Source organism: Melampsora larici-populina (genome assembly GCF_000204055.1).
Source record: "Melampsora larici-populina 98AG31 unplaced genomic scaffold MELLAscaffold_79, whole genome shotgun sequence".
Lineage (NCBI taxonomy): Eukaryota > Fungi > Basidiomycota > Pucciniomycetes > Pucciniales > Melampsoraceae > Melampsora > Melampsora laricis-populina.
In genome coordinates this window covers 12516-38975 of record NW_006768843.1, presented here as the reverse complement: position 1 = coordinate 38975, position 26460 = coordinate 12516, and the positions used below count along the sequence as shown (strand labels likewise).

The 26460-nt window shown below is 43.4% G+C and overlaps 4 protein-coding genes across 4 annotated transcripts; 3 read left to right on the top strand and 1 right to left on the bottom strand.

Moving 5' to 3' along the window:
- Positions 1–2398: 2398 nt before the first annotated feature.
- MELLADRAFT_68993 (uncharacterized protein) lies at positions 2399–3133 on the top strand (the record flags this gene model as incomplete). Its single annotated transcript, XM_007417804.1, has 3 exons — positions 2399–2488; positions 2564–2588; positions 2652–3133. The coding sequence occupies 3 exons, from the start codon at positions 2399–2401 to the stop codon at positions 3131–3133; spliced, it is 597 nt and encodes a 198-aa protein (XP_007417866.1).
- A 2668-nt stretch (positions 3134–5801) lies between these two features.
- Positions 5802–7783, top strand: MELLADRAFT_113179 (uncharacterized protein; the record flags this gene model as incomplete). Its single annotated transcript, XM_007417837.1, has 5 exons — positions 5802–5960; positions 6115–6291; positions 7039–7237; positions 7466–7683; positions 7718–7783. The coding sequence occupies 5 exons, from the start codon at positions 5802–5804 to the stop codon at positions 7781–7783; spliced, it is 819 nt and encodes a 272-aa protein (XP_007417899.1).
- A 3578-nt stretch (positions 7784–11361) lies between these two features.
- On the bottom strand, positions 11362–12357 carry MELLADRAFT_95072 (uncharacterized protein; the record flags this gene model as incomplete). Its single annotated transcript, XM_007417813.1, has 4 exons — positions 11362–11424; positions 11466–11920; positions 11989–12066; positions 12126–12357. The coding sequence occupies 4 exons, from the start codon at positions 12355–12357 to the stop codon at positions 11362–11364; spliced, it is 828 nt and encodes a 275-aa protein (XP_007417875.1).
- Positions 12358–14807: 2450 nt separating this feature from the next.
- On the top strand, positions 14808–18647 carry MELLADRAFT_68990 (uncharacterized protein; the record flags this gene model as incomplete). Its single annotated transcript, XM_007417803.1, has 4 exons — positions 14808–14817; positions 14904–17057; positions 17079–18182; positions 18250–18647. 4 exons carry the CDS (start codon positions 14808–14810, stop codon positions 18645–18647), a joined length of 3666 nt encoding a protein of 1221 aa, XP_007417865.1.
- Positions 18648–26460: the final 7813 nt, after the last annotated feature.

The following is a 26460-nucleotide window of genomic DNA, read 5'->3' as shown; positions in this document are numbered from 1 at the left end:
AGCTGAAGCTGAAATAAGGTTTCCAACTGTCATTTGTGACACCTGTACCAGAGTTTCCAGTTCCCGGCGCGTTGGGGATGCTCTAAGTTGTTTTTTGTTTTTTTTTCTCAATGTTTTTTTTCTCGTTTTAGCGCTGGTGGCGCTGCAAATAAAAATTACGCTATCAGCTACTTTTTTTCCCCAAAAAACCTTGCCAACTACCACTAACTCTACTGGGCTTAGTGGTTTTTTCTAAACGCCACACTATTGCTTTCCTGGCTAGTAGCGCTGGGTAGCGCTGCAAGCCAGACTTGGGTGAGGTCCTACACCTCTTGTCACAATAACTTCCTGATGAAACTAACCTATACAATCAGAATAGAAAGAAAGATAATAATAGAAAAGGAAATAAGTTGGATAAGAAAGAAAATAATAAAGACTCTTTTAATATCAATTCTGACCTATAAGGTTTGATCAGGTCAAAGATAAAAATGAGAAAAGAGATCAACACTTTTGGTCTTTGATCTAAAGCTAGCGTTGTCATGATTCAGATGAAATAGGAAAAAAAGGGAATCAATAGTAACAGTTAGCATTATATAATAAAAGTTAATAGAAAAGATAGAGAGTATTGACAGAACTAGTTTAATAGAATGAATCAAGGTGTGTGATAATATATAGGAATTTGACGTACTCTTTTCCTCCCGTAGAATAACAGATGAGGAAAAAGAGTATGTCCGCGTGGAGGGATCAGAACTAGATAAGTTTGAGATAATTAGGGTTTGACCTCAAGGTTGAATATTAGAGTTAAAGTTCGAGCAGAATGAGCTTAATTTTTTAACACATGTAGTTTGACCTTTAGTCCATTATCAACGTCTGAAACACTTAATAAGAGATACTCAGGTGTATCTCAACACATGGCTGTGGGTCAAGAATCTGCATATGGCTCTTGATTGAGATTTGATTTACCTGAGATTACAGATCAGTCAATTTATTAGTTTGCTTATTGCAACCTGATGGCTAAGGACTGAACATTCATAAACTATGTCATTTGGCTTCAATTTGATTGAAATTGACATTGAATCTGAAGTCAAATTTGATACAGTCAGCCCATGCAAATGCATACTCATGCAGATGTGTAATACACCAACGTGCATAAGGCCTGGTATGGGCTAAATTTCCAATCATTGCATAATTGAATAATACAAATACAGATGTGGTGGCTGTGCTGTATAGAACCATGAGCTGGCCCCGGGCTTCAAGGGATCTGAAAGCCAAAATCTTGATTGGGGCAGTTGTATGTTACACTTGCAGTTGTAATTTACATCAATTCTATCATTCCTCAACTTGATCCAGCGTGGCCATTGCCTGTTCATAATGCATCACTTTGTGCTCCATGACTATACTTTTTTCAAGTGAGTTCATTGGACATAATGCATAATTGTATACATCATGGTCATAACACATGAGTTTATGCATTATAACAAAACCCCTCAAAATGAATAGCTGGTCACAATGCATAGAAAAAACCATCTTCCCAATTCATGCATTGGCACGGGTTCAACTGTAGAAGTGGAACCATAAATCAAGGTATTCTTGTTTTATCATACTTCACAACAGGATGAATCATCAAAAGACCAAAGTGTTTGTTGAAACCTATAACAAATATCTTCAATGAAGTTATGTCCAAGGCTTCATCTGGAATCACTGCAAGATGTTTAGTTATATTGCTTTGATATAACACCTTGTCCACCCGAATTGCGCCGGACGTCCGGTGAGCTCTGCGTCAAGCAATTGTACGACTTTTGTGTAGTAACTTGTTCCGCAATTACTAATAACTGAGCGTCGCAGTAGCGACTGAGCCAGAATCAACTCCCGTGTTTAACTCACTCATACTCAACCCATCTGACTGAGTGGACTGGACACCGTCTGAGTGAATACTATACTTGCCATCACTCATTGTTCAAAGATGTTAGTTGGTCTCTTGGATCATTGATCATTGTTTCGGTAAGATCCCCGGCAGTACATACAATTGATCAACGATCACTTTCATCTATGAAAGTTAAATCAAAGGGGATGTTCTGCTGTATATATACAGGGGAAGTTCTTGTACCTATACAGACCTATACGGTAACCGGTAAATCTTGAATCCACGATTGTACAGAACTGTATTAGTCAACGTACGTAATGCGTACCAGCGCACACTACACTTACCCTTCCTTCCATTCCTTTTCCTCAAACCATCACATCAGCGACTATTTCTCCATTCATCATCGATTTCGACTTCCCCTATGACCTTGCCACCGTGATCACCTCGCACCAATGTTGACTGACTCACCCCCGTTCACCGCATCGACCACATCGATCTAGATACACAATTCTTCGGGTCCTTTCACCGTGCATCAATCGTCTTTCCAATTGCTTGATGTCTCCTTTGAACACCTTCTGCGAGTCCAACGAAGGATATTGTAAGGACTTCCGGCGAGCCTTTTGTCATCAGAAGATTCCGGTTTTGGTAAGTTATCCATATTTAAAGCCATGATTCACTTAAGCTTGTTCACATCACTTCTCAATTCACTATACTCTCCAGCGCGCTGACGATATTCTATTCTTGGGTATGTCCAACCTATACGTTTACTCAGGGTCTTTGAAGTGCTAAACTGTAATTGTTTCAATAGTTCCATCTCAAACCATGTCCATCAAGATCTACGGCAACCTCACCATGGCGGACAACTCTTCCATCACCACCACAAATTGCAGACGCAGTCGCCCAACCCCACCTGCGCTTCCCACTGAAGCAGGAACAAATCCAGTTCCAATAGATCAACCACAAAGAACAAATTCTGTGACCCGGCGCCGTCGATCTTCGAGAATTGCTCGACGTGCTGAACTGAGGAACATACCAATCTATAGACGTCCACTTCCCTCTGCTTATGAAGATCTTGACTTCTGGTCAAAGATCAGAACCTTACCACCCAATCTTCTCCTTTACCTCTCGCCCGGGTGGCATCCGGCTTGGTGCACCAAAGACCTTCTTCGCCAAATAATATGGCACTTCAGTCCAAACCTCCGCATCCCGTGTTGCACGCTGAAGGCGGAATTGATTGAACTTTTGGAATATCATGTTCACAGCCAGTACGGCGCGTACTATGGAATCTAAGGAATCTATGGGGTTATAAGTAAGTTCTTGTTGTACTTTTCTTATGATCCCCATCCTTTCCCACTTACTGACTATTTATTGTAAACAGATTAATCTCATTGAGTTTTTTTGCGACAGATTGTCCGTAGTTGTGATACCTCAAGACGCAAGATGATTTAGGGTTTTTCATTAGGCTATGAGACGCGAGTTATTCATGATGCAATGTTTTCATTTTTCTCTCTTATCTACAAGTTACCGTTTACAAATGTATATATTTTTTTGCCTCAATTGATTAGTTTCTTAAATCATGCAGTCTCCAACAATTCATGAATCAATCGCGCATCGATTTTAACAGTTCTTCAAAAAGACTGTTCTGTTTCCTGACCATGTGGGTAACTCGCTAGCTCTCTGAGGAGGTGCAAGAGATACTGGCATAATCTAGAGTTGCATGCCCCCAGTTTTGTGCAAAACGGTTCTTGACGGTTCTTGGAGAATCACGTGATGCTCGGCAACAGATTCAGATGTGGCTCTGGCGAATATATTTCAGAGGACATCAGAAGATTTTAAAAGTAGTGATTTTCTTGATTACTTATACACATCACTCAAATTGATCAGCTTCGGTGTTATCACCTAAACATACAACAAATCCAATTCATCAACTTGGATTTTGTATTGTGAATGGCACAACACATCTGCTGCTGTGAAGAGCTTCAATGTGCGGCTGAAAGTTTTCAACTCGACGGTGTTCTTCGTCAAGGGAAAATCAGGAATAAGCAAAATGGGCGGTACCACGAGGACAAACTGCGGAGGCTCCGCTTGATGAGGTTGACAGAGAACGTATCAACACCACCACTGGCTCGCCAGCCCTCGTCTGTCCACGGTACAACAGATATCGCGGTATGTTTATCTCATTTCATTATCTTTTAGCTTATAACTGATTGATCACTTTATCTATTCTAGGTTCGCCGAAGGTCTCTGAGTACTGGTCATCTGGATACCGTCAGATTGCAGAGATCTTCCACAGGTCAAAATCAAGAGCTTTTGTCACTAGCTGGAGCGCAAAGGCGCCGGAGAAGCTCACAAACGATTTGAAGAACCGAATCGATCACTCTCGATGATCAGTATGTCTTGGAAACTGTCTCAACGAAGCCCTACCAGATCCCGCAGGTCTACCTTCAGCGACCTTCATGTCTTATCGGAATGCTTCAGGTCGCACATGCGAGTATTACGAAAGGGGTAAAAAATCTAGCCTGCCGGACTCTACTTCACTTCAACCAGCGACTGATAGAACAAACAGCAAAAGACATGAATTATACCGGTCGTCCTTACTGGGAGAACTTACCGGTCACTCTGCCGATGTTATACACGATGCTCAACCTTGAGGTCAGCCTGGAGTCGCAGATTGTCTGCCCGGAATGTTTTACCCTCCATGGCACACCAGCTAGAGAACTCGACGATACTCGCAAGACGGTGTGTGATGCTTTACGCTTTTTGCGAGAGCCTGGTGCAAAAAGGGGTACTCCAGTTACGCGTCATGCGTGCGGCCGAGCTCTCTATTCAGGTGATGTTCCCACACCATGCCGGCAATTTCATTATCACTCTTTTCGAACCTGGCTGGCTAGGATGTTAAGCATTCCCGGCTTCGAAGCTGCTCTTGACGCTCCGTTACAACATCAGGACGATGGTGAAACAATGCGTGACATATGGGATGGTGAGATGTGGAGATCCTTTGGGGACTCAGGAAGTCCGTTCACTTCAAAAACTGGTAATCTAGTCTTTGGTTTATTTGTGGATTGGTTTAATCCTCATGGACGTGGGGCTCAAAAAACAAAATCCCACGGTATAATGCTTCTCATATGTTATAATTTGCCACCAGACAAACGATACAAGCAAGAAAACCTTTTTCTTTTTGGCGTCATTCCCGGACCTAGCGAACCGGCTCTCAAACAAATGAACGAACTTTTGAAGCCGCTTGTGGCTGAACTCCAACAACTTTGGAGAGGAATTTTCCTCACGTCAACTGCGGATTATCCTGAAGGCCGTGTCATACGTGCCGCACTATGGCCCCTTATCGCGGATCTCCCAGCCATGCGAAAAGTCGCTGGCTTTGCTTCGCATTCGGCAACACATTTCTGCGCGCACTGTGGTATTGTGTTCGGTGATAGACACATCATTGACCCGGATCTATGGCCAGAAAGAGTCGACCATCAAAAACACGCTGAAGAGTGGAGGGATGCATTCACAGAAAAGAGACAAGAAGATATATTTCATACTTACGGAGTTCGATACACAGTTCTATCTGAGCTTCCCTATTGGCAACCCATTGAATTTGTCACCATCGACGTTATGCACTGTCTTCTCCTTGGAACATTGAAGGATCATGCACATAGTTTCATAGGACTTGGTCAAGCGGGAAAAAAGCTCAAAGCAAAGCTGGATGCTGAAGCTCATCTAAATATACAAAATCCACTGATTGCACGATCAATCTCCTCCAACAATGTTGATGTAAGCAACTCTCTTATGATACTCCAATGGGATTTAGTGAAAAAAGATGAAAAACTGATCAAATCCTGCTTATCTTTCTCTTAGTGTGGTACTTCCAACTCAGCAGGATTTAAAACCACCAGCTCACAAGACGACAGCAGCATGCATACGGAACAATTGAGCGATCTAAATGAAAGTTTGCCAAATGACCGGTCGAGCATGTCCAATTTTTATGAATCTACAAGCTCGAATTGTACGCGATCTAGTTCAGTGGTGGAGAAAACGAGCGAGGTATCATTCCTTACAATCACTTACGGAGCAAGACATATTGACAGAGATGCGACCTCCGTCATCTTCAAATCAAGTCATTCAACAAGAGTCGCCAAGCTGTTGTACCCAGGAAGCGTGGCAGACCACGTGGAACAGTTAATCAAATCAATGATGCTAAAAGAGCAAAGCTGACCGCTTCCAGCGTTACACCTGTGCCTTTCCTGAAATCTGTGGAACCCAACATACAGTCCTCCGCTCTACTTGAGACACAAGGTGCCTCAACTTCTATGTCTTCCAGCAAGCTTATCTTGATTCCGTCGTCTGAAGAAACGAATTTCCGGTCCTCTGATCTATGGCGATCCGATCGACTTCGGTCCCAAAGTATCACGATGATGGCTACTTTCGATAGACCGGTGCATGAAAAGGTCAGTACAGGTCGCCTTCAAAGCGGTTCCAACATTACGGTTCGCGCGTCTGCCCAGGCCTCAAAAAAAAAGATGAACAAAAGCGCCACAACTGCTCCCTCAAAGTCTTCAAAGGCGAAAGATGGTCAACCCGAACCGGAGACCAACAATCCATCACTTACGATGGAGGATCTAATTGACATCCGACATGCGATTTCCACGGAAAAAACTCCAACTTGGATGACTCGCCCTCCAATCAAGATTGGAATCCCAAAGTCCGGGAATCCGAGTGCAATGGAATGGCTCACTTTTTACACAGTTTATATGGTCCTCGCGATCATCCCTAAGCTTTACTTTTCAAAAGATGTAAAAGAACAGGCTCTATGTGAGAGCCTGATATACTTAGTGGAGATTACCAACTGTGCTCTGTGTCGAACCTTCTCCAAAAAGGATAAGGAGGATCTCAAGAAATTGGTGCATAGCTATCGCACACATCTGGGGTCTTTGTGGAAGGGTGTCAATGTCAAGCCCAATTTGCACTTCTTGCAACATCTCGTTGAAATCACCGATCTTTTTGGTCCTCCACCGTACACTGGCACAATGTTTGGTGAGCGTGTGATAGGGATGCTCAGCAAAATATCGAAAAACCATCATGCAGGTATGATTTTCATTAATTTGACGTGAGGGGGCCAATGAATGTTGACGCTATTTATCAATCTTTTTTCTGTATTTATAATTGTAGCCGACATAGACAAAACAATGACACAGACCTATACTTGTCGAGGACTATTCAAGGCAGTCTTGAATGGCTGTCCCACCTTTCTAGGTCGTGTCGATGCAAAAATTCAAGACGAGGTAATCCAAGAACTTACAGAGATGCCAAAGACGAAATGGTCCAAGGAGATCAGTCTCAACCGTGATACTTATGATATCTGGCTCAACTATCTGAATTCGGAGTTGGATCAACGTTATGGGAACTTCATCGATTGATATAGCATTTCCGATTGCAACCCTACTCTGCCTATAACCGTTGAAACCACCAAACTACTCAAGATCCGTGGGAAGAATTACACCTTGAATCAGCTACTCAAGGGGAAGGGTAACAGTTCAATCGAATATTGCATTTGGGGGGAGCGTCGTTTTGGCTACATACAATACGCTTTTCGAACAAAGCGTATCCCGACGGTTTTTTTAGTGGTGGATCAATTCACCCAGCTGAACGCAAGGGATTCGACACGAGATTGCTTTGTATCTCACCCCCGCCTGCAGGCCGCCTTGGTATACTCAAAGATAGAACGTACTGTGGTCGTTGACGTTCACAATCTTATGGGTCACGTCATTGTGTTGCCCTATGCACCCGGTCACCTCGGTATTGCGCACAAGAAACTAGGTATAGTAGGGCTGCGGAACATAGTGAGTTTTTCTACGCTCTAACATTCTTCTATAGTGGAGTATTCATCTGACTACTATTGGACAGATTTCCATTGATGCAGACAGCACGTCAGAATGGTGATGGTAATAGGAATTGTAAATCAGATATTCTTGTATTCCACAGAAAAAAAGATTAAGAACCAAATTATTTGATAAAGAGTTAGGACAATGATTGACTTATGAACACAAGTATACGTCTTGAAAAATAAGAATTCCTGTCATTCATCAAACTTCTATCAATATGCATCGTGCTTTTCACTGAGTACATGAGTATTGGCTGTAATAAACGAGTCATGTATGGTCATGAATACAAGGTAAATTAAGGAAATTGATAAACGACGCCGACCTGAAAACAGATCTGACACCGGTTTTCATTAGACCGGATTCCTTTCGAAGATGTACAGCTCTGTACATCTGCTATACTGCTCTACAGGGCTGTACTGCTTCCAAAGCCTTCAGACCGCTTCAGACGATGTTGTTGTAGTAGTCACGTGACATGGCACGACTGCGGCACAGACTGTCTCACGCTCTGGTGAACAAAACCCAGCCTGACTCTGATTTCGAGATTCCACATCATCATATGTGGAATCTAAAACATCTTGCTTACTTTTGTACTTTGTCTATTCACAATAGGTATAATACATCATCATATGTGGAATCTAAAACATCTTGCTTACTTTTGTACTTTGTCTATTCACAATAGATGTCTGAAGCCGGTTTTTTATTTCACCTTGAAGCCGGATTTTCATCTCGTTCTGAAGCCGCATTTTCTTTTTGTGCTGAAACCGGTTCGAATTCAAACCGATTGCATCGGATCTTTAACAGTGGACTTCATAAGTCTAACAGCAGAAAGCAGGGCAATTGTCAAGGGAGGTGGTATAGACTTGAATCAAACATTGAAAGAAATGCACAAGAGCCAAAAATCTCGGACAAGAGACAACAGTGGTATGAAGACCTTTTTGCTCATCTATAGGCATCTTATCAGAGCTCGGTATTTCTCTGCGAGTGGAGGATCTTTTTGATATGTAGCAAAATTTCATGGTGTTGTATTTATGTGGTTTGGAATCATATCATTCTAAGCTGGAAACATGGCCATCCCATATGCCCGAGAGCTCTCAAGTGTATGTTTAACTTTAGGGTCCAAAATGGATAACTTGAGGTCATCCGCAATCAGTCTCAAAGAGACCTCGGGGAGCAAAACTGTACGGACCATACTTTCGGGACTGAGAGGCTTAACTTTTGTGTGTACAAGTTGATTTGGAGCTTGCGGGCGCAGGAAGTGCCAATGAAGAGTTTGATAGATGATTTCTAAGCCCCTGCCACCGTAGCTACAGTTTGATATCAGCTATCAAAAGATGAGAAATAGTGGAAGGAAAATATGAGAAATAAAGTTGTAGTGTGAGATACTCACTACCCTGGTTGTTCGAGCTCAAAAGTGAGGTTTCCGTGCAATACACTGTCCATTCGACGTGTACCATAGTCCTTACAGATTTGCAGTGCGCCAATCAAGTATGTGCTTTCGATTTGGCAATCGATGATTGGTTGCAGATCGGTGATGAAGTTCTCTACACGTCTAGAATCAGGCCCGAAAGGTTAGTATGTATGTAGATCGCATGAAAGCTGTGTGTTCATCACATTCAAAGGTTGAATTAGTTACCTCGAAAGATTGTCAAAATCAAGTCTTGAAGGCCACCCGTTCTCAATTCCCATGGGAACGTATTGGGCCTCAGAACCATGCATACCACAAAAACCGATCGTTTGGGACAACTGATAGAATGTATTAACATCTTGATTAGACTCAATTGGGCATATGTGAAGCGCTGAAGGGGGGATGAGAGCAGTGAATATCAAATTGAACTTACCTGAAGAGAAAGTGCACGAGGATTGCCTAGTCGAGGTGTCTTCTTGGCATCGGGACGTTTGATAAGCATTTCGAGGTGTCTTTGAAGTTCTTCCGAAAGATGTGATGGAAGAGGTTCATCGCAGAAAGGGCATAGAGTTGCTCCATCATTGTCCTCTTCTGAATCTGAGTTAGAATCCTCGTGAGCTATTCTTTCAAGAGTTTGATTAGATTCTGAGTTGGGAAAATCTTTCTCGTGTTCAGAATTGTATCTGCCTAAGGTAGACAATTCTTGATCCACTTCAGTATTGCCAATAGTTGTATTTTCATCTTGATCTAGTCCAAGTTCTTCCGGAGTTGGATTGTGTGGGCGAGGTATGAGTGGACACTTATCTTTCCTGTGACCAGAGTTCTTACAATTACTACACTTGCGAGGAGCCTTCGGTTTTGGGGGGGGCTTTGGTTTTGAGGGAGCTTTTGGTCTTGGGGGAGCTAAGTACTCAAAGCCTGAAGGATCTCGCGGTCGCAGTTTTGATTTTGACTTGGACCAATCCTTCTTAGAACCAGTTGGACGACCCCGTGTGTTGGTGATAGTTGCAGGTGCTCCAACTGGTACGAGTTCGTATTGACCGCTTTGAACTTTGATCAGTTCGTCGTATGCTCTTCTTAATGCGTTCTCAGGAAGATTACATAGGCTTTCAGCTTGCTCTTGTAAGTTGGCTCGTAAGGCCTCCAATGACACCGGAATTGGTTCATCAATCAGTCTCCACTGGTCGTGAAACGCTTTGATTGGAACCTTTTGGCCAAGGACAATGTAGGCCTCTAATTGATGTGAGCAAGGAATGCCACAAGCGGTCGAGAATGCTTTTGTGCAATGTTTCCGATCTGAATTGCCAATCAGACCAATCTGTTCAGTGGCAAGTCCAATTGCATAGTGAGATAATTCAGTGTGCAGTAAATCGAAGCATTCATCGATGTTGTTGATTGTTTGTTGGAGCTCACTGGTCAGTTGACATTCGAAATCAGTGACTTGATGTGTGACTGCTAGTTTGAAAGCTTTGAAACAAGATAGTAAGTCCTGCATAGAACCTTCAAGGAAACTTTTGACAAAGCAATGAGAACCCTCAACTCGTGAAGTTGTTTGGTTTCCAAAGTGGAGGAAGTCGTTTGCAAAAAGCTTCACATATTTTTCTACAATCGGAAACCAGTTCGACTTGAGATATTGAAGGATTGTGGGTGTATGACTCTTTGCAATCTCAATAAGTTTGGACTTGTTGGCATCAAATTCGTCTTCAGTACAAGAAGCTACAAAAGTATGCCAGCAATTGTAGAATGCATCAAATTCTTCTGTGACCGTAATGATTGGCTGGCATTTAGTTAAGATTGCCTTGTTGATGTGCCACAGACATAAGATATGGTTGCTTTCGGGGAATACATCAGAAATTGCACCAATGAGTGCCTTATCTTTGTCAGTCACAAAAGTCTTTGGTTGATGAATGTTTGGCTTCAAGAGTGTCTTGAGCTGTTCGAGTGCCCATGTGTACTCCTGGCGATCTTCTTTTTTCATGAAGCAGAAAGCGAGTGAAAAGGACGAGTTGAAGCAAGTTGATCCTACAATGTGCAAGAGAGGGAAGTGGTGTTTGTTGGTGTTGTATGTACAATCTAATCCAAAACAATGCGGAAAGCGGCGTCCCATCTCGATTGAACTTGGATGAGCAAAAAAAAGGGATTCAACGGTTCCATTAGGTGCAAGTTTCACTTGATAGAACCAGTTTTCTTTCCGAAGTCGTGTGATCAGATGGACCATGGGTGTTTTCCCTTCAAGTTCCTTTCTTCGAGAGCGAGCTTTTTGATTGTATATATCTCGCATTGGTCGATGAGAGCTTTCCCCCGGAAGCAAAACTCAAACAGTGCGAGGACGTACATTAGCCTCCGTTAAAGTATTCATTAATGTTTCTTCTGTGTCTTTCAAGCGGCGCAGGCGAGGTAGGTCACTTGGCCTCTTGTAAGGCTTGTGATTGTGACGAGAGTGTTGAACTTTGACCTTCCAATGACCTTGCTTTGTCCAGTAGTTAAGAGAAACTCCAAAACGACAGTCAGATTTAGATGTGCTGCTTTTTCGTGGCTTTTTCAAGTCTTTTTCGTGTCCATTCAGAGGTTGAACTTTGACTTTGGCTACACCTGAAGCACGCTTGGGATTCTGGTGACCACGTACACAATAGAAGTATCGGCTCTCTAGATGAGGGCCTTTGTTAGACCTGATTGCAATTGCATAACCCTGATGCTTTGCAACTGCTTCGAGGTATCGTTGCCCTAGCTCCTTAGACTTGAAGATCTTGCCCTCTCGAGGCGGGAGTAGTTCTCGTGCTGGTGTAGCTCCTGGATTGGTCAAAATGTGTTAGACACGGTGCCCTTCTACAGTTGAGTTGATTTGATGTCAAACCAACCTTGAGGAGGCCAATCTTCATTGAGCTGACCACTTTGGCCGATGTTGTCATTTACACCCTTGCCGTCATCACTTGTATCTGAGGAACAAACACAGGATCAACTCACAGTCAGTCTTGATTCAAGAGTATGTACATACTGTCCATCCATTCATTATGTTCTTCCTCGGACTCATCATACTCTGTCTCTTCTGACTCGGTTGAATCATAGTTATCTGTTCCTTTCTCTTCATCTTCTGTCTCTGTCTCACCCTCTGCATCATCTTCACTTCCTGGTATGTTCTCTAGAGTAGATTCCGGGTGGTGAAAAGTTGAGAGAGTGTTTCTAGAAGCCGTGTTTGATGAAGGGTTGTCTGTGATAAATTGATTCATAAGATCCTGAGCTTGATATGTTGTTGTATTACTGGTGAAAATATGATCATCTCTTTGATTGCAATACATTTTTGAGACTTGATAGCAGCTTGGAAACGAGGAGTTGTGGTTTTCCGGCGGCTTTGGAGGTTGTAGTTGGGTGTAGAGCACAGATCACTGATGGTAGATGATGCGAGAGAAGCTCATATTTGATTTTTTTCATTGGCTCTCCCTTATTGTATGTACACGTGTTGCAAAGAGACATGGGATACAAGAGCTGCTTCCTTAACCAACACTTTCAAAAGTGGGCTTCAGACAGCTTTCCAAACAATCCGAATGGAAAATCCGGCTTCAAGGTGAAATAAAAAACCGGCTTCAGACGATGTCTGAAGCGGTCTGAAGGCTTTGGAAGCAGTATAGCAGATGTACAGAGCTGTACATCTTCGAAAGGAATCCGGTCTAATGAAAACCGGTGTCAGATCTGTTTTCAGGTCGGCGTCGTTTATCAATTTCCTAAATTAAACAAGTGATTGACATATTTTGCCTATCAGCAAAGTTAAAGTGGAACTGGCAGGTTCTTGACTGAGGAGCTGTTTATGCGTTTCTCCAAATGCATTCCTCCAAACAGGACAGTAGCAGTTTGATGGAAGGTTTCGAGGAGCTTTGCCGTGAGATGATATCTGGATTGCTGGACTTCTTCTCATGTCAAGCCGCCCGGCCGCCCATCTTGACCCGTGCAAAGACTTTTGTTGTTTGAAAGAAAGCTGATCGAGCAAATGCATAAGCTCGGAAAATTCTTGACTTCTCCAAACCATACCTATGGCACGGGTTTTACCGGGTCCATCGTCCTCGGTATCCGAGCAACAGGCCGCACTTGAAAGTAAGCTCAAAGCAGAAGGAAGAAGGTCTCTATCATCCGATTCAACAAACTCTTCTAAAGCATCTTGGCGGTAACGGAAAATCTGGGAACAAATCTCAGTAATAGAAAAAAGGGAAGAAATTGTTGGGAGGCGGACGTACTGTAGCTCTTCTCTGGTTTTTTTTTTTCGGTTTTGATAATTTTCATCTTGGCCCACTCTTCCTCGAATCCATCTCTCCATGACAGCCCGACATATTGCATCGCTGGAGAATCTAGGATCAGGATGATATTGAGAGAATGCTCCTTGCGCCATAGCCCATCGCCAGTGCTTCAGTAAGAACACCAGCATTATCTGGTTCCATGAAGAGCTCACAGGCAACTCCCAAGCAAGAGTGGCACGAGGGATTGAATATCGGCTAAGATCTTGAAGAAAGAAGTGCCTGTATGTGAACCAACAGGAATTTTGCCGAGGTAAGAGCTTTATTGTTTGTTGGGAAGTACTAGGTGGCGAAAGATGGTTGGTGAAAACACTTAAATCAGCACTAATGGTTTCTGGAGACAATTGAGGAAGCTGATTGAGTTCAAAAGCCTCTGGACTAGCAGGGTAGGGTGTGCGAGAGTTGTATTTTCCAAGCAGAAATTTCAAGTAGTCGGTGATGGCCTGATAAGAGGCCGAGTTGCGCTGAGGTAACCACTTAGCAACTTCTCTATTCTGAGCTTTCACAGAGTTGACTCCAGTTCCGTCTTTGAAGTGCATAGGTTGATCGAGGAGGGCTGTTCCCGCAACAATGAGGAGTAGATAAGAAAGTTGCAAGAGGAGCAGGTATGTCCAAGAAGGGAAGATAAATATCAACTCACGTTTAGAAGCCACCATGGTTTTCATTCTTCCAGAGAATGTGATGATCAAAGTTCGGTTTTGCGTTTGGGGGAATATGAGAGCAGACAAGTAAAGAGAGCTGAGATGATAATGATTTTAGACCTCTTTGCTAGGAAGATAAACACTATTGAATACGTCACACAAACCAGTAACTTATAATAATGCTAAAATGACTTCTCCAGGAAGCCAAGTCAAGGACGGAATTGTTTACAAGGAGAAATTGGATGCAACAGAGGAATTATCAGCAATGAAATAAGTAATATTCACAAGTGGTATTCACATAGACGACGCTAAAAGGTTAACATGAAGATAAGACCCTTTTGTCAGAGGGAAGAAATAAAGGCAAGGAAGCGGTGACGTCAAGGCATGGCCGACGTTTGATTGATGTCCACCTGTGGTGATCGCTCTTTGGCAAACGATCAATGGTTCAGTTGTTTTAGAGAAGACAAAGGGTTATGATCGGCAGCTAAAAGGTTTGTTCCTGTTTTCAATGACATCGATTTACTGTCCTGGCTAAGACTTTGTCTTTGAGGTTCATGTCATAGCTTTTGTCTTTGAGTTTCCCTCAATCTCTGAACGATTGATGTATACATACATACTGCTGTTGCAAATACTGCATCAAACTCAAAATATACTTGAACAATCTCGTCGACTATTCAATTCTTACTTCATCCTCTCGATCTCCCAAATTCAGCTCTGATCATCGTTCTGTCCTTGTCGTTCCCGCTGTCCTCGATGGACCAGAGTGAGTCATTTCGATATCATGCTTCATCTCTGCCAAGCATGTGCTGCCCATGGTATTGGAGTTTTACTCACTGTGATTTTTTACAGATCAAATCGACCAACGGGATACGCTTTCCGAGCTCTTTGAGGACCTCGAACAACTAGTTGCCTCACCTCAGATGTACAATGCTGCCTCTGGCCAGCCCGCGCCGGAACCTTCTGCTTTGTTAAATTACAATTCCTCTTTTGTCAACCCTGGCGCTCCGTCTCTCCCAAGCGCACGACACAAAATCGCCAAATTGCCTTACCATTTATCAAAAGATCACCATTCCGCAATTATATCGCTGTCAAACTCTGCCAGTTCAACTGAAGTCCTTGCAGAAGACGGCAATGGTATTGGTGCGATTATCCCTCGAAAGCGTCCTTACCAGTCACATCCGGATAAGGAAACGCAGCGTAAGCGTCCACGTCTACCATTGCGCAATAGCAGCAGTTCTCGGATACAATTTCAGCCGTTTGATTCCCCTAACGACGCTCAAAAACGTCCTCGTATATCAGACCCCTCATCCATAGGATCCAAGCTCAGTACGCTCAACTTACCTCCCAAGTATGAAACTCCCAATCAATCGCCAGCTCATTCTCGAGAATCAATGAGGAGTAACGACGGTCCTCCTCCTTTGATTCAGGATCACGTCGAAACCAATTATGCTCACGATCTTCCAGCTGTATCATGTGCTAATTCTCTAGATTCAACAAGAATGAACAACAGCTCTTGTCATTTGATTTCACAATACACCGAACATTCCTCTGAAGCAGATGACCAACCCAATTTATCATCCGAAGGATCAAAGCCCAGCCCATCGCCACAGAGCCGTACGCTCAACTTACCTCCCGAGCATGTTCATCAAACCACTCGATTGCCATCTCATTCTCGAGAATCAATGAGGAGTAACGACGGACGTCCTCCTTTGGTTCAAGAATATGTCGAAACCCATTATGCGCACGATCTTCCAGCTGTATCACGTGCAAATTCTCTAGCCTCAACAAGAATGAACAATAGCTCTTGTCCTTCGGTCTCAAGATACACCGAACATTCCTCTGAACCAGCTGACCAACCCAATTTATCATCCAAAGGATCCAAGCCCAGTACGCTCAACTTACCTCCCAAGTATGAAACTCCCAATCAATCGCCAGCTCATTCTCGAGAATCAATGAGGAGTAACGACAGTCCTCCTCCTTTGGTTCAAGAATATGTCGAAACCCATTATGCGCACGATCTTCCAGCTGTATCACGTGCAAATTCTCTAGCCTCAACAAGAATGAACAATAGATCTTGTCCTTCGGTCTCAAGAAACACCGAACATTCCTCTGAACCAGCTGACCAACCCAATTTATCATCCAAAGGATCCAAGCCCAGTACGCTCAACTTACCTCCCAAGTATGAAACTCCCAATCAATCGCCAGCTCATTCTCGAGAATCAATGAGGAGTAACAACGGTCCTCCTCCTTTGGTTCAAGAATATGTCAATCTTCCAGCTGTATCACGTGAAGATTCTCTAGACTCAACGAGAATGAACACAATGAACAATCGCTCCCATCATTCTGCCAATGGTCGGATATTCAGTATGAGTGAAAATCACCCCAGCTCATTGTCACAGGACGCCATGTTCACATCAGCTCCTGTCAATAGTCTGAATCGACATGCTCATGAACTGTCTGATCAACCCCATCACGGCTCTCAGTTGACTTACGTACCACCTCGTATGTGGCATGAGTTTCAATTTGAATTTGGCGAAAATCAGGTACCTTATCAGCATGCGCCTGCGGTGACTCCAGCACTCCCCCAATTGTTTGACCTTAACCCGTGCCCCAGCAATGGACCACCCCGACCGGAGCGTGATCTCTTCCAACAAAACCAAACACAGCAAGCAACGCTGACATCTTTTCATGTGCCTCTCGCGTCCTCCAGAATGTCTTTCTGCTCCGCTGAAATGCAACAAAATCAAGATCCAAATGCTCGTCAAAGCGGTCGAACTTCAAGGATGTCTTTGTGTTCCACTGATTTACAGCAGCAAAATCAAGATCGCAGTGCGACTCAAAGTAGTCGATCCTCAAGAATGTCCTTCTGTTCAGAAAATATCCCACAACCTAATATTCAGCCTGAAAATCCCTCTTCTTACCAGCATCCACCGCTAGTGCTGCCTTTTAGAACTTCTACACGTAAGTTCCCCAATCAATATGATGCATTATCTCCTACTAATTGTATGTAATCTCTTTTCTCAGACGGTCCTTCACACACAAATCGAATAGAAGATTTTGAGGACCGATCACACCAATCACATGCGCATTCCCAAGATTCAAGAAGGAGAACTAATAGGCCTCCTCCCTTGCAACACAATCGTGTTCGTACTTCCTACACCACTGTTCTTGATCCCAGCTCGCCAGCTCAGCTTCAACCGCACCGATCTCAACTCAATAATCTTCAGACTGCTTTGACTTTGCCACGTCAGTCTATATCACAGAAACGGGGAGGTCAACAGCGTCAGAACCATGACGTGGTTTTCCATCAAATTCAACCTTCCCTTCCTACCAGTCAGCAAGCCTACGGCAATCTCCAAAATTGTACTCGGACTTACCATACCCGCATAGTCGAACCCCTCAATGAGCCACCTCACAATCAACCTCCAACTGTAACTTCCCGCGTCTCTGATTTACCCTATGAGACTGCTGCTAGAGCTTACCATTCACAGTCACTCCATCAACGCTACCCATCAGCTCAGCTCCTCAGTAGCACTCAAAACTCTCGGTCCCCTGATGTCACATCACATTTGGCTCCTGACTATACTCACAATTTGAACAATCAATCATGTGCATATCAGATCGCTCCTCAAACTCAAAATGTCCCTCGAAGTATTCAACCAAATCCACTGCAACACGGCGCACTTCCAGTTCAAAGCTTTGGTCATGATCTCACCTCAGCTTCTCAAACGCATAATTCACCTTTTTTACAACAACCTTTGTGGGGAGGGTTTCAATATCAAGGAAATCAAGGACCTTCTTTTTTTCCTTCGGCGACTACAGCACCAGCTCAATCTTTCAACCCACGCCCTCATGCTCTACCATTGGCATCACCAACGGAGCGAACCGAGCGCAACATCTTTCAACAAACCCAACCTCAGCCCCAAACGACAGCAATTTCTCGCCCTCGTCAAACGTCTATGATGTCCATCTGCTCCACTGAAGCGATGCCCAATCAACCAACCCGCCCTTGTCGAAGCATCCAATCTCAAAGAATGGCATCGTGTGCAAGAAATGACCGCCAACCCAATTCCCCGCCTGCAGCGACTGATGCTCCTCGTCAAGCATCAGGGGCACCGTCTGATACATGTAAGTTCCCTAATGTCTGAAATCGTATGATCCATTTTGACGGATGCTAACTCATCTTGTCTCTCAGCCGGTCTTTCATACGCATCCCAAGAGGCAGCAAGACCAGATGAGATCAACGATGACGTGGATGATGACAATATTCATGCTTCAGATGAAGACACCCAAGAATCTGAAGGTGATGGTGTTTTCGATCTAGTTGAAAGTCGCAAGTACCACAATCTGGGAGCTTCGCGCCGAGCTCGAAATACAGTCGCCAGACATGATGGCACTCGATATGAGAAGCGTGCTAAAACTCCTATCGAGTGCTCTCAGTATGAACGACTCACCGTTGCAATCCATCATTACAACAACATGCTCCTAGGCATCGTTCGGAAAGGTAAAGGCCGAAAGGCCAATCAAATCCTCCCCCCGCCACCCTCTGACGATGAGTATTCCGCGTGGGACAAACGGAAAGTCGAGCGTTGATCCATTGTTGATAAGAGCGTCGAGAAAGCTCGTCTTCGCTACCTCCGAAAACATCCACAGGCCCACCCTGCACAGCTTGCTAAAGTTGGAGATCACGCTGCTGAGGAAGCTATCTCCACAATTCCGCCCGTCAAATTTACCTCTCTAGTGGCGCTGAGGAATTCGGGTGTTCTTTATCCAACAACGGTTGCCTCTACTTGCAAAGGTTCATTGGCACTTTCTGGCTTTGCGTGATTTACCTACGATTGGACCGATACTATCAAGTCCAAATGGAACGAAGCCATCTCCTCCATTGTTCTCCAAGAATGGGAGAAGGTTTATAAGAGGGGTGATGCCGATGATTATCACATCGATGTCAATCAGGTGAACGCCAAAAATACCAGACAGGTTCTCGACAGGTGGTTCCATACCAAGGCTCGCGAGTATTTAAGCCAGTGCAATCAGCAGAGACGTGAGGAGAATGCAAACCAAGCTGAAGAGCAGGAGGCCTCAAGAGAGAAAACTCGCCAAAGACAATCACAAAAGCGCGTCAGTCCTTTCGATTATATTAATCCTCTTCTTTCCCATGATTCACAGTTCATTCCCCATCTTTTTGTAGGTTTGTAAGCTTTGCCAAAATACTTTCAAGAAATATTTCCCAGGACACCGCGACCTCCAACAGATCTTGTCGGAAAGATCAATTCATTCGGAAGATGAAGTGGACTCTGTCGGTCACTCATGCCGAATACCCAAGCTTTGGAGGCATCCCAATCTCAATGAATTCCTCCATGAGTTGGATGAGCTGCACCTCAAAGAACCGCAGGGTGACCAGGCTCTCACTTCCGCTGCAAAAGCTCTACGCCGTGGGCCTTATGCCGCTTCAGAGGATGTAGATTACCTTGCACAACCCCCGAAGGGATTCCCAAAAGCTTTACTTGATCAGAGATTTATGAACCAACACGCCTCAAGGGTGGCCATCTTGGCCCTTAATCTATCGTCACAGCATCATGACTTGAGGCCCTTACTTGCCCATGCTAAATGGCTTCAGCTAACAGAAGGCAGTTGATCAAAAAAATCGGGTACCCCCAAATTTGAGGATGTGCTACTTGTTGTGTCTCATCATGTCATGCACTTTTTCTCGTTTGTTATGGTCGTGTATATAATCAAAATGCTTGGTTGTCTCTTTCTTCTGTCTGGATTGATCTTTTTGCTTTACCTTTTTATGTCATGCGCCTTTCCTTATTCTCTGTGGTCGCGTACAGAGTTGAGAATGTTATATACCCCTAATGCATGTCTCTCACATGTTGTTTCCTGTCTGAATCAATCTTCTCTTTGTTCCGATCACAATGATCTTGTGACCTTTCTCGTCGCACAGGCAATTAAAAAAGCCTCATTCTACCGAGCCCATTGATGTAGGACCACACGCGGCCTGAAGACATGTATGTATCATACAGCTTGGTCAACAAATCTGACAAACATTGCATTGACCGTTGACGGATTGGTCACCATGAATTATGCTTGTAAGGAAAGAGAAAGATATGATCAAATTAAACTCTTGCAACATCAAACATCCTGGTGTGTCTTTCAAGGAGTGAAAAACCAAACGTCTCCCCTTGACCAAGTGTGATCTCTAGGAGTTCAAAGAGAAAGGTTCCCGGTGAAAACCAATTATGACTTTATCCACCCTTTTTTTAAAAAGAACCCGTTTTTTTCAATCACTTGCATCTGGTCTCACCAAATATTTCTTCCATCGGTTTGATAATCATTCTCGTCAAAAGAAACAAATGCCCTTCATGTATGGTGATCATACCTTTCTATACATACACGTCACTCTAACGAGCTTCAAGAACAAAAAACCAGCAGCTACGTCACATTCATCAGAGCAGAACTTTTCAGAAGACTGACTCAAATCACACCTCCACTCCCTCTTATGCAGAATTTTCTTTATTCTCATCTCTTGTCAGCATTCCTTCAAATCTTCTTTGGCGGCTCAAAGCTAACCTCCAAGCCGTACCAACGAACCATTTCCGCGTTTCCTTTCAGATTCTCTTTCGAGAGTTGCCAACCTCGCTTGCGTGCATCTCCGCCCTTGTACTCTCTTTAATCACACAAATGCAGGTGAGTCCATCAATCGGTATGCTGACATTCCCCTTCATCCCGTTCCCCAATCCCTTCACTGTCTTACATAGATCTCACCACACGTTTTGTCTTAGGAGAGTCGTATGAGACCTTATGAGATGTGTCCATCACGTACGACCAGGCAGTGTATGTAGACTATTTATACTGACCTCTACAATCACTTTCCTTCCCAAACTACCAACGCATCTCAACTTTTATCTCACTTTTTCATAGGTTCTCTCCTGCATCCACCTCTTCTCTCACTTCCCAACTGTTCATATCATGAAAGTCATACGTTTCCGAACGACTTTTTCTTATCTCAAGAATTGTGCTACCAAGGCTCGAAATTGGCTTGGTCAGTCAACTCGATGTTTGATCTTGTTTGATCTGTTCACTTTTTATATTCACACTTATATTGTTTCTTTTGCGCTTTCATCCTCATATTCTTCACAGCCGTGACAGCTCACCGATTTAGCACCTCTCGTCAAACCCGGGACCCATCCTTCTCCAGTCCCCCTCCTCCAGCCTCAGTGTTGTCCTCCGAAGCTCGTATCACGCCTCTCAACTTGCCTTCTAACTCAACTCCCACCAGCCCCATGAGTATTGACATCACGTCGCTCGTGACTCATCACTTTTACCAGCCCACCGACCTTCTCACTACAGTCCCAATTGTAGATACCCCAAGTTGCATCAGCCCAATGAGCATTGATACGACCTTGCTCGTCACTCCTCACGTTTTGGACCCCTTAGCTACTCCTACAAGCATCCGGAGCATTGAAAGCTCCCCAATTTTGAATCTTTCAACACCACGCCCTTATTCCGCAGGACAAAATCCAATTCAGCAAATTCGAGATATCCATCGTCTTTCGCCCACACCCAGCTTTTCGAGGCAGTCACGTACCGTACTGCTGACTGACGCGTCACCCCCTGACTGTCTTACCGACCCTTCCCCCCGAGCGCCTCGACCTTACGCTTAGGCCGCGTTCACTTAAGCCGGATTTCGTGAAGTCGAATTCTGAGCGACCTCATTTCTACATGTAGAAATGTGATTTTCGTAAAAAAAACCCGAAATTCGCGTTTCGTGAGAATTTGTGAAAAAATAGGTCATGAAGTGTTTGCTTTAGATGATCATTAAGGGCGGTTTTGAATCTTTGAAATCCATAAAAGTCTTGAGAGTTGCAATGAACAAAGGCTTTGAGCCTTCCTCCCTCCCAAACCATCCTTTCCAAGCTCTCATAATGTCAAGTTCATCGGATTCAGACTCTGACACGTCTTCCATATCTATTCGACCGGCTATCGCGGTTCTCAAGATCATCATCAAGGCCGGTATAGATTATCTCGCTTCGATAACCACCGAGAGAAAGCCATGTCGAACATCAAAGCTTCGAGGAAATCAATATACAAAAGAGATCCTCGAAGGCAGTGATGTTCGATTTTGGGAACTGTGTCGAATGAACAAGCGTGCCTTCAAGGGATTAATCAAAGCCCTTGAAGGCAAGCTTTTCATTCAACGAAAGCGCAGTGTTACTATTGAAGAACAACTCATGATATTTCTATTTATTGTTGGCAACTCCGGCTCTAATCGGGTCGCTGGAGAACGCTTTCAAAGGTCTGGTCATACCATTAGCAAATATTTTAATACTGTCTGCCATGCCATCGCCTCCCTTGAATCCATTTACATCGTTCAACCTACCGGAGGGGAGATATGTCCGAAGGAGATCAGGAATAATCCTCGCTTCACACCTTACTTTGACAAATGTGTGGGTGCCATCGATGGCACCCACATTCCTTGTATTGTTCCTGCGGATCGACGTGCAGCCCATCGAAATCGAAAAGGAAATCTGAGTCAGAACGTCCTAGCGGGATGCTCTTTCAATATGATGTTTACTTTCGTTTATGCCGGTTTAGAGGGTTCACACGCCGATGCTCGTGTTCTTCACCGAGCACTTGAAGAACGACGATTTGTAGTTCCAGAAGGTACGTTTTGATTCCTTCCAATTCACATTGATTTGTATTGACCTGTATCTTTCCAGATCGGTTCTATGTTGCCGACGCTGGCTACGCCAACGTACCAGGGTTTCTCACACCCTATCGATCGGTGCGGTATCACCTCAAGGAATGGAGGGATTCCCACTTGACACCTCGAAATCCCAAAGAGCTTTATAACCACCGCCACTCTGCACTTCGAATTGTGATCGAACGTATCTTTGGCATCTCAAAAATGAGATTTCCGATACTGGCAACCATGCCTCCTTACCCGTACAAGACCCAAGTCATGATCGTGATGGCTTGCTGTGTCCTAAACAACCTCATCCGGATTGAATCAGGCGAAGACGAGTTCTACGAAGAATACATGTTGAAGGAGCGCTTGGAAAGGAGGATGGCGGATGATAATGGTGAACCAGATTGGGTTGAGCCCAATCCAAACCAACGCACTCAAGCATCCGAACAAAGGGACAACCTCGCCGAGCAGATGTTCCATGATTTTATTAATGCACCAGTGGCGCGTAGGCAAGCTTAATCCTTTGAACACTCATATGGAAACTAGTTGTGGCTTGTTATTTTAGTTAGCAAAAGTACAATCAAATCATCTTTGTATATGTATTACTTTATACTGTATATGCTTTACTTTGTAAGATACATATGGATACTGTAATTTTTATTTTGTAAGATACAAAGGATGAAATGAAAAAGTGAGATTGATAAATGAAAAAATAAAACATATAAAATAAAAAAATAAGATAATGAAGTGGTTGATATTCATTCTTTATCTGCATCTTTATCTCCATCTTTATCTTGATACTGATCTAATATATGTGCTTCACTCTTCAACCATTCCCAGCGATACTTCTTATCCATATGGTAGAAAAAGGATGCTGTATCATCCTTTTTCAATTCATTCGCTGCTGTAATAATGTGTTCAGGCTTGAGGTTTTTGAGGAATTCCTTGTTGAAGATCGCCATGGCTTCTTTTCGCATCGGGTGTTGTTCACTTTTTATTTTGGCAACAGCCACCTTATCACTTTTGTTTTTCTCCTCATGTTCCAAAACCATCGCAGCCGCTTTGCCGATCGATTCTGCTACTATCTTAGGTCCGGAAGTTCGAGAACGCTTGGAATTTGGAGCGGAGGGTCCAATTGGGCTTCTTTTACTTTGGACAAATTGTCTTTCTGGGCTGTCGTCCTCGTCACTGTCACTGTCGTCAAGGGCAGCTTCAGCCGCTGTGAGACCATCGTTTCGAGATCGAGACTTGTTGAAAGGAATAGAACAAGAAATGGAAAGAAGAAAATAATATAAAAAGAAAGATTAGAAACATACAAAGAAAGAAACAAACAAATAGATCAAAAAGAATATGTATCTTAAAATTCTAGTGGTCCTCTTCTTCTTTTGTGAAGGAGGTGGAGGACCTGTACCTTCAATATCACCAAAATCGGATTCCTTGTCCTTATTTGATTCAGATATGTGAGATTGAGATTGAGATTAATCATGTCCTTCATTTGAACCTTCATCAAAATACAATAGGTGAAGATGTATCTGTCAGTATCAACTACTGTAGCCAACAAAGAAGAGAAGATCATCAAACTTACCATCTTTGTTCTCGTCTTTGTTCTCATCTTCATCTTCCTCCTCTTCGTTTTCCTCATCTTCATCATCAGGTAACTCGACTAGCTTCTTCTTTTTACTTTGAGTTCCATACCCGTCGTTACCATTAGCTCGAAGTTTCTTTGGAGGCATGATCGTTTCTACAGCTTTATAGGCTGGAAAACCGCTGTGTCGAATCGGTTTGGCATCACCATTGCCTTCCTATTACGTAAAGATTGTATTTCTTCACCTGAATCAACCATCTACATATATTATAGTTGATTGAAAGTCACTTACCTTTTCAATCCAGTTAAACCACCAATCCTTATCAGCACTGACCTCGCCGGTTACTGTATCGGTTCCAGGAGCGCCGTATCAGCACTGACCTCGCCGGTTACTGTATCGGTTCCAGGAGCGCCGGAAGACTCGATAATCTTGTCGAAAGCCTTGAGAGTTTTCTTTAACTGTGTACAAATGAAATAAACCATAAAGACAGTCAGCCAAGTTGAAATGATTGAAAGAAAGAAATGAAACGATTGAAAGAAATGAAATGAAATGAAACTGACCCTTTGAAAATGATTCTTTAATCGTCTCAAAGATGTGTTATTTTTGAATTTGAGGTTGAAGCTTTCTAAAACAGCTTTCCAACCCTCGGTCTTGAGGCCACCATCATTACCTCTACCAATATCCATTTGATGTTTAATTTCGTCGATGAGGTAAAGTGTTTCCTTATGATTCCATGAGTCACCAGATGTGTCTTTATCTTCTACTTCTTCTTCCTTCTTATCGTCCTTCTTATCGTCCTTCTTATCTTTGACTTGATCTTTTTTGTTATCTTTAACTTTAGTCGACTTGTTTGGTTTCACTTTTGGTTTCGCTTTTGGTTTACTTTTTGATTTACTTTTTGATTTCGAGTTTGTAATTTGAATTTCTTCGGATTCAGAATCGGATGGAGCCATGATGTATTGAGAGTGGAGTCGACAGAAGATGAAGGAATACGAAGGAAGACGATGGTTTTGAAGTGAGAACGGTGATGGGTTTTGATGAAGATGGTGAATGATGGATTTGTAGAGGTTCCGTACGGTGGAAGGGGACTTGTAGATTTCAAGAAAGGTTTACGAAAAAGTCGAAATGTGATTTATGAAAAGAAAAATTCGATAAAAGTGAATTCTGTGAAATTGACTCACGAGTCACATTTTACAAGCATTCTGCACATTACAGAATGCTTGTAATTAACATATCAAACGCATTTCACAGAATGCAAATTCTTGACATTCAAGAATGTGAATTTTCGCAATAATTTGCTTAAGTGAACGCGGCCTTACCTATTGCCCTCTTGCGCACATACGAAACAATCTCTTTCGCTATCTATGGTCGATGAGTCAAATGGTAAGGATACCTAACCTTATTACATGGGCTACACACTATTTGTTCTGATTCCTCCTCCGTTGTAGCACAACCTTACGAGCACCATGAGTTGAATACAAAGCGATCTTTCTCGCTCTCTGTGGTCGAAGAATCAATCGGTAAGGATATCTCACCTTATTGCTTGGGCTAAGTCAGGCCATCCGTTCTAATTTTCTCCCCTCCTGTAGCGCAACCTTACAAGGGCGATAAGTTGGACAGCAAGCCTCCTCTGCCTCTGCCGCTAGAGATGAAAAAACGTCGCTTCTTGGACATGATGGATGATGATAAAGATGGTACAAAAATCTTGGAATTTCAATCTTTTTTGCATGAATGTCACTTTTTTAACTATTGCTGTCTCTTAGCATTACAATCATATAAGCGCTACAAGATGAGCTCCCGGGTTTGTCTTTATATGGCGGACGTTCTCCCCGCTCCTTCCTCCTCCAGGTATCAGCACGGTTGGTTTCTTGATGAGAACAAAGTACCAGTATATTGGGCTTCGTATCAAACAACCATGCACTCATCAAGAACTGTAGACGAGTCCTCTTCAAGAATTTTAGATGAGTCCTCATCAAGAGTTGTAGACGAGTTGTCCTCAAGAATTCTAGACGAGTCCTCATCAAGAATTGTAGATGAGTCCTCATCAAGAATTGTAGACGAGTCTTAAAGAGGAAAGTAGGATGCCTCTGTGACTCTATGATACTTGTTTTCAAATTCTCTTTATCTT